Raw genomic sequence first — 7,266 nt, 5'->3', positions numbered from 1 at the left:
AATTAATCAGGTTAGAATCTCATTTTTATAGCTGAATTGGTTTTCGTTATGGCTCAAAATTGAACCTAACCGAATCATCTCTTGCAACCCCTAAAATCATCAATATAATTAAATGTTGTACTTTCACCACATCGCAAGACACCCCGCTAGTACCGAATAAAAAAGAAATGAATTCTCTCTCTCTTGTTCACAGCTAGAAAACAAAATTTATTTTCATTAAAAATGGTATTTTATAAATTTCGTTTTTTATTCTTTTTAAGTTATTTTATGTGTTCAATGTGTTTTCATCTTTTTGAACAGCGAAACAAGCATCTAAGGGCATGTTTGGCTAAGCTTTTTCAAACAACTTATTGACTTATTGGCTTTTTGAAAAGTCATAAGCTCTAAAATGATGTTTAGCAATGAGGGTGTATGTGAGGGGGAAAAGCCCATAAGTCAATAAGTCCATACTGACTTTTCCAAAAAGTTAATAAGTCAATAAATTGTTTCGAAAAGCTTAGCCAAACATGCCCTAAAGTAAAAAAAGAATGACTACCGGGAAACCGGCCTAATATACAAACCTATAGTAGACCATAAAACCACTTTCTAAAGGAAAAAGACTCAATACACGATAGCATCTTCTTCACCCATTGTCTCATACCACGAGGTTGGATAAGACAAAGATAATGAGAGGCTAGGAATTAAAAAAAAAAAAAACTAAAAATAAACTATTATATATGTTGGAAGGTAGAAAGAGGTCTTCCGTCTCGTTGACTTGAGTGTTGGTACGTAGTTCCTTCTACAGCGATCATCATCATTGGAGGTGAGTTGTTATAATTTCAATCAAATATTATGTTGTTGCAAATCTAAGGGGCATTTGGTTCGCGGAATGATTTGGAATTGGAATTGGAATTGGAATTTGTATAGGAATTAGAATTTGAAGGAATTGGATTTGGAATTTAAACATTCCAATTGGAATTGGAAATTGTTGGAATTGGAATCTAAATTCCATTTTTGTTGTGTTTGCTTGTCAAATGAATTGGAATCCATTACCCCGACACCCACAACCACCAGTTCAGGTCGAAGCGGTTCGATTCAAAACGGTACGGGTCGAAACAGTTCGATTCGATTTCGATTCGAAACCGTTCGCGTCAGAACGGTACGGGTCGAAAGGCGCGGGTCGAAACGGTCGAAAATTCCAATGAATTTACTTTAATTCCTTCACATATAGGAATGATTTTGAATTCCTCTAGTTAAAGGAATTTGAATGACTTCATGACTAATTCCAACTCCAATTCCAATTCTATTGTCAACCAAAAGATTGGAATTGGGATTCCAATTCCATCAAATTTTGTAAACCAAACATCTTAAGAAATTGAATTCAAATTTCAATTCCCTTAAATTCCTGCGAATCAAACGCCCCCTAAGGATTTAAGCGCCATTATGTATGTACGTATGTCAGTCTGGTTCAATCTTTCCGATAATAACAATAACAGTCTACTTCGTTAGGTTATACTGTCCGTATTTTAAAAAAGATTAGCATTCAGAAGATATTTCTTGTAGACTTGTAAACTGTATAATTTATGAAATCATATTACTTAAAGCCCAACACCTGCAAATGTTATTGCTCAATTTGACATTGGTGACATTAGAATGGAACTTTTATGATAAAACAATTGCTTAATCTTCATAGACCGTTGATTGCAGGATCAAACAAATCGGAGACACTAATAACATTCAGTTTGAAGAATTTGTACATCAATTAATGTCAAATGCTAATCAAGATCACTACCAAAGTTTTAATATACTTTTGACATGTTACTCAACCTGATATAGTTATCATATCAGTAGAGAACCATGGCTGATGCTCTTGGTCTTCGCGTAAAGGAATTAATCAAATACTACACGGCATTTGACCTCGCATATAGATGTTATCCAGCACCAGATTCCAATAGAAAAATGATCGAAATTGTTGATGGTTTCAAGAATTACCTCAAAGACATGATGGTAGGGTATGAAAATGAGGAAGTGCTGGCTTTACTTAAACAAATGGACGATGTGATGCTTGAAAAGGCTGTAAATAAGAAGAGAGAGCGAAACTTAGAGGAAGAAACATCGACGATTTATCTAAGGGAAGAAGAAGAATTCTTAAAGTATGTTGATATGTTAGATAGTGATGGGCAAAATTTTACGAGCCTTTTTACTCGTGTGGATGTTCATGAATATATGGATAAGATGATAGTTATATGCGAACAACTCTGTAATATCAAATATAACTCAAATGCAGAGGAAGATAAAGTTGTAGTGGGTTTTGACGATGAAATAGAAACGCTACTTGATCAACTCACTGGAACTTCTTCTACAAAGCAGTTCCAGATTATCTCAATGATAGGAATGGCTGGGCTTGGAAAGACCACTTTGGCTAAAACACTATACAACCATGAATTAGTTGAGTATATGTTTGACTTTCGGGCGTGGACTTGTGTTTCTCAGTCATATCAAAAGAAGGATTTGTTACTCAGCATATTAATCTCTTTTATTGGTGATCTTACAGACGAATATTTCGAAATGAGCGAGCAACAGTTGGGGGAAAGGTTATACAGAAAACTAAAGGGTTGTAAATATTTGGTGGTCTTGGATGATATATGGGATTGTAGGGTCTGGAACGATCTTAAAATGTATTTTCCAGATGACAAAACCGGAAGCCGTGTTCTATTTACTAGCCGTGACATAGACGTGAGTTTACATGTACAGTCAGCAAGACCTGCTCATGTTTTGCGCCTTCGTAATGAAGTTGAAAGTTGGGCCATATTTGAGAAGAAGGTGTTTAGAATGGGAATATGCCCCATGGGATTTGAAGAACCAGGAAAGGTGATAAATAGGAAATGTGAAGGCTTGCCTCTTGCAATCGTTATAGCTGCTGGTCTACTGAAAAATAATCTTTCCGTCACCTGGTGGGAGCACATTGCTGCAAGTCTACGTTCATTCATGCTTAGTGATCCAAGACAATACATAGACTCCTTGGCTTTAAGCTACAACCATTTGCCTCCTCACTTAAGACCGTGTTTTCTATTTTTTGGAGCATTTCCTGAGGACTATGAAGTACCCGTGACAAAGCTGATTTGGCTATGGATTGCTCAAGGATTCATACATGAAACCGGAGGCAGAATGCTGGAGGATGTTGCAGGGGATTTCTTGATGAATTTAATCAAGAGAAGTCTATTGATGACTCCCAGAATAAAGGGTGACGGCCACATTAAAACATGTCGCATCCATGATTTGTTGCATGATTTTTGCTTGAGAAAAGCTGAGGAAGAAAACTTTCTTTCAAACAATTATAGGTATGATTATGAATATGTTTCTGCATTAAACTTACTAAATTAAGAATTACTAACCAAAATTTGCAGGTATGGCATGGTCTCGTCAATGCTCTGCTTTCCATTCGATCTAGGAAAATTTCTTCAAGAGGGCAGATCAATTTGTATTGACCTGTACAGATTCCTTAGGATTTTGGATGTAGAGTCGATTCTTATCTCCCTATTCCCTTTAGATGTGGTTCATCTGGTTAATCTGAGATACCTGGCCATTCAAGCACATGATGGAAGCCCACATGCATCAATATCAAACCTCGTGAACCTACAAATGCTCATAATAGCCTCAAGGAAGAATACTGTTGTTCCAAAAACCTTATGGAATATGCTAAATTTAAGGCACCTATATATCAAATCTGGGGAAAACATTATGGAGGATCCTAGTTTTCTACAAGTGACAGAGAAGGATGGGCCCAGTGTGTTGGCTAGCTTTCAAACCTTATCCCAAGTAAGTCCTCGATCTTGCCACAATATATTTTCAAGGACTCCAAATCTTAGGAAGCTTGGGTTTTATGGACCCTTGATATCTACGCTAGGCGATTTGAACTTCCCAAATTTAGGCTCTTTGGTGCGCCTTCAAAAATTGAAGCTACTGAATACATTTTCATACCCTAAACCAACGAGATCCTGTAATCCTATAATGTTTCCTGAAAAGCTTAGGAAGTTGACTTTATTAAACACTGGCATGGATTGGAATGAGATGTGGACCTTTGCATGGCTGCCCAACCTGGAGGTTTTAAAATTAAAATTTCATTCATGCATTGGAGAAAAATGGGAGACTGGGGATGCTGAGTTTCAGAAACTCAAGGTCTTGAAATTACAAGATCTAGAAATAAAGCAATGGGTTTGTTCCAGAGGGAATTTCCCAAGGCTACAACGTTTGCTGATTCATCGTTGTTTAAAACTCGACAGCGTACCAATGGCTCTTGGTAAGATCTTTACATTGGAGGTGATTGAGGTTAATGGATGCAGCCTTTCTGCATATAGATCTGCATTGAATATTCACGAAGAGCAAGAGAGTGAAGGTAATAGTTTCTTGAAAGTCCACGGAAAAGAAAATTTGTATTAGGGTTATAGAAGTCTGTGTCTTTTATCCCTTGCATTGTGTTCTATAGAAAATAAAAGCAGTTTGAAAACTTATGTAAACATATAATATTACCTTTGAACTACATTTGATTAACTCCGAGTGAATGATACGTATCTTTTTTTCCATAGAATGGGCAGTCTAATAAACAGCAACTTGCTGTTTTTCTTGTGAGCCTACTTGTTGTATTGATTTGGTTTATACATGAATGATGGTGTTCTATTTATTATTTTGATGTGTTTATCCTCTACCTAGGTAGTGGTAGGTGCTTGTTGGAGTTGATGAGATGGACCTACACCTGCAAGTCTACACCTTTTGGTGGATCAATTTTCTAACTTTTTGTAAATCATGATTCATTGGGGTGGGTGGGCCTTTTAAGGGTATCACCCACTGTTGAGAAAGGTTGCAGCAATTAAAAGAGTCAACAACGGTATTTTTTTTTTTTGTTATAAACAATAAGTGATAGGGGTAATATTGTAATTCAACCTGCTTGGTTGTTAGAATAGTAGTTAATCTCTGTTAGCGTGGGTATAAAATTGGGGATTAGCTCAGAATTAGAGTTAGTTCATTTTCTTAACAATCAGATCATTGTAATCAGTTTCTTCTACTATTCAATAAGAGAATCATTTGAATGTTCTTGATCAATCTTCTTCATCATTGTTGTGTTTAAATTCTTTGTGTAATCAATTGGTTTCCGCTTCAGTTGTAACAAGTGGTATCAGAGCCTTGTTACGGCTCGATCTTGAAGAATTGAATCGAATCGAATCATCGATTCGTCGATTAACACATTAAAGATGGTTTCTACGAAGTTTGATCTTGAGAAATTTGATGGGAGAAATGATTTTGGGCTGTGGAGGTTAAAGATGCGAGCTCTGTTGGTTCACCAAGGTGTGGTGGATACACTTGCCGGAGAAGCTAATCTTCCGGCAACACTCACAGAAAAAGAAAAGAAAGATGTTATGGAAAAAGCACATAGCGCGTTGATTCTGTGTCTTGGTGATCGGGTACTAAGAGAAGTGTCAAAGGAAAACACAGCAGCAGGGATCTGGGCGAAATTAGAGAGTCTGTACATGACAAAGTCTCTGGCTAACATGCTCTACTTGAAGAAAAGGTTATATACGTTTCACATGGCTTCTGGGAAGTCTCTTGAAGACCATACAGATGAGTTCAATAAACTTATCTTAGATCTTGAGAACATTGATATCTCACTGGATGATGAAGATCAAGCAGTGATATTCTTGGTTTCATTACCACAGACTTATGAACATTTTGTAGACACCCTAATGTATGGGAGGGAATCTCTTTCCATGGAAGAAGTGAAATCATAATCTCTTCACATCCTATAAGTATTAGGGTTCATTATGTAATTAGTTAATAGTTAGTTTTATTAGAATTAGATTAGTGATAGAAGTGTGGGGACTAGATGTGACAAGTTGAAACTTAATAACCTACATGTTTTTGGATCGACACATCCAAGGGACGCATCCCTTCTCTAATCGACATCAGGAAACAAGAACAAAGGGACGTGACTATTCAAGGAGACATACCTCTTCAAATCGATTGAGAGCCACAAGATCAAAGGACACGACTCTTCATCAAAAGACACAACGGTTCAGACGCACCTCTTCAATTAGTATAAATAGGGTTAGATTTTCTATTGTAAAAACATTCTCTCATTAATTCACTTGTACATATTCACGATTTGTATTCTTTCAATCAAAGTTAGTTTGTGTTTATTTCGTTCATTGTGATATTCATTGTTCGTTAAGAAGATTCTGGGCAACAGTGGTATCAGAGCCTAGGGCTCAAATTCGTTTCGGGAAGATAATCATCAGGCGGGTGGTTGAATTCCCCTAACAATTCTGATCACGCAGGAGGCGTCGATTAGGTTGTTTTTTTGTTAAGTTTTAACACCAATCGCATCAAGCGGGTACGATTGTTGTTCGTTCGTTAATCGGTCATCAGGAGGGTGTTCGATTTTTTATCCGATCATCACTGAGGGTGTTTGGATTCTGAGATTTTTTTTTTGTTAATTCAAATCACGGCAAGAGGCTACGATTCGGGTTAAGAAGACGGAAGCAAATCTGAGAAATTTGTATTCCGGTTTGAAGAAGCAATCGCAAATCTGAGAAGTTTGGGTTGTTTAAGACACAAAATCTGAGAAGTTTTGTGATATCAAAGCATCAAGAGGGTGTTCGGTTGAAAAGTTTAGTCACAAATCAAGCGGGTTTGGGGCTGATTTTGTTTAGAGAGTCGCGAATCAAGAAGAAGAAAAAACGCAGCCAAGAGGGTTGTTAAGAAAAGTCAGAAAACCGTACGGAGAATCACGATAAAGAGAAGTCGGTCGGTTCGCAAATTCCAGGTTCTACGTTCTATTTTTCTGGAATTTATATAAGGTTTAGAAATTGATTTGATTACACATTCGAAAGTTAGTGTGAATTTTTTTTGGAATCATAGACTTCGGTTTTAGGAGAAAATCAAAGTTTAGAAAGTGAAAATTTTTGGAAAAGAAATTATGGCGGATTCAGGAGGAGCCTCTCCGTCAAACGCGGTAGTAATTAGAGAGGGTCGTTCGTTCTCCCAGTTTCAGTGTCCTATCTTAAAGTCTACAAACTATACGGTATGGGCAATCCGTATAAAAACCATTTTGAGGGCAAACGGATTGCGGGAAATGATAGAACCAAAAGAAAATACGCAAGCGGATGAAAAGAAGGATATGATGGCGACCGCTTATTTATTTCAAGCACTACCGGAAGATATGATAATACAAGTTGCAAGTTGCAAGAGTGCAAAAGAAATTTGGGATGCATTAAAGACTAGACACGTCGGTGC

At 37.0% G+C, this 7,266-nt stretch overlaps 1 protein-coding gene across 1 annotated transcript; it reads left to right on the top strand.

Moving 5' to 3' along the window:
- Positions 1–1,430: 1,430 nt before the first annotated feature.
- Positions 1,431–5,007, top strand: LOC110904370 (putative late blight resistance protein homolog R1B-16). The gene is made up of 3 exons (XM_022150225.2): positions 1,431–3,320; positions 3,387–4,375; positions 4,690–5,007. Exons 1-3 carry the CDS (start codon positions 1,837–1,839, stop codon positions 4,767–4,769), a joined length of 2,553 nt encoding a protein of 850 aa, XP_022005917.2. The 5' UTR covers positions 1,431–1,836; the 3' UTR covers positions 4,770–5,007.
- Positions 5,008–7,266: the final 2,259 nt, after the last annotated feature.

This window comes from Helianthus annuus, chromosome 12 (assembly GCF_002127325.2).
Source record: "Helianthus annuus cultivar XRQ/B chromosome 12, HanXRQr2.0-SUNRISE, whole genome shotgun sequence".
Classification (NCBI taxonomy): domain Eukaryota; kingdom Viridiplantae; phylum Streptophyta; class Magnoliopsida; order Asterales; family Asteraceae; genus Helianthus; species Helianthus annuus.
The sequence above is the reverse complement of the archived record's forward strand: the minus strand, read 5'-3'. Positions and strand labels throughout refer to the sequence as shown.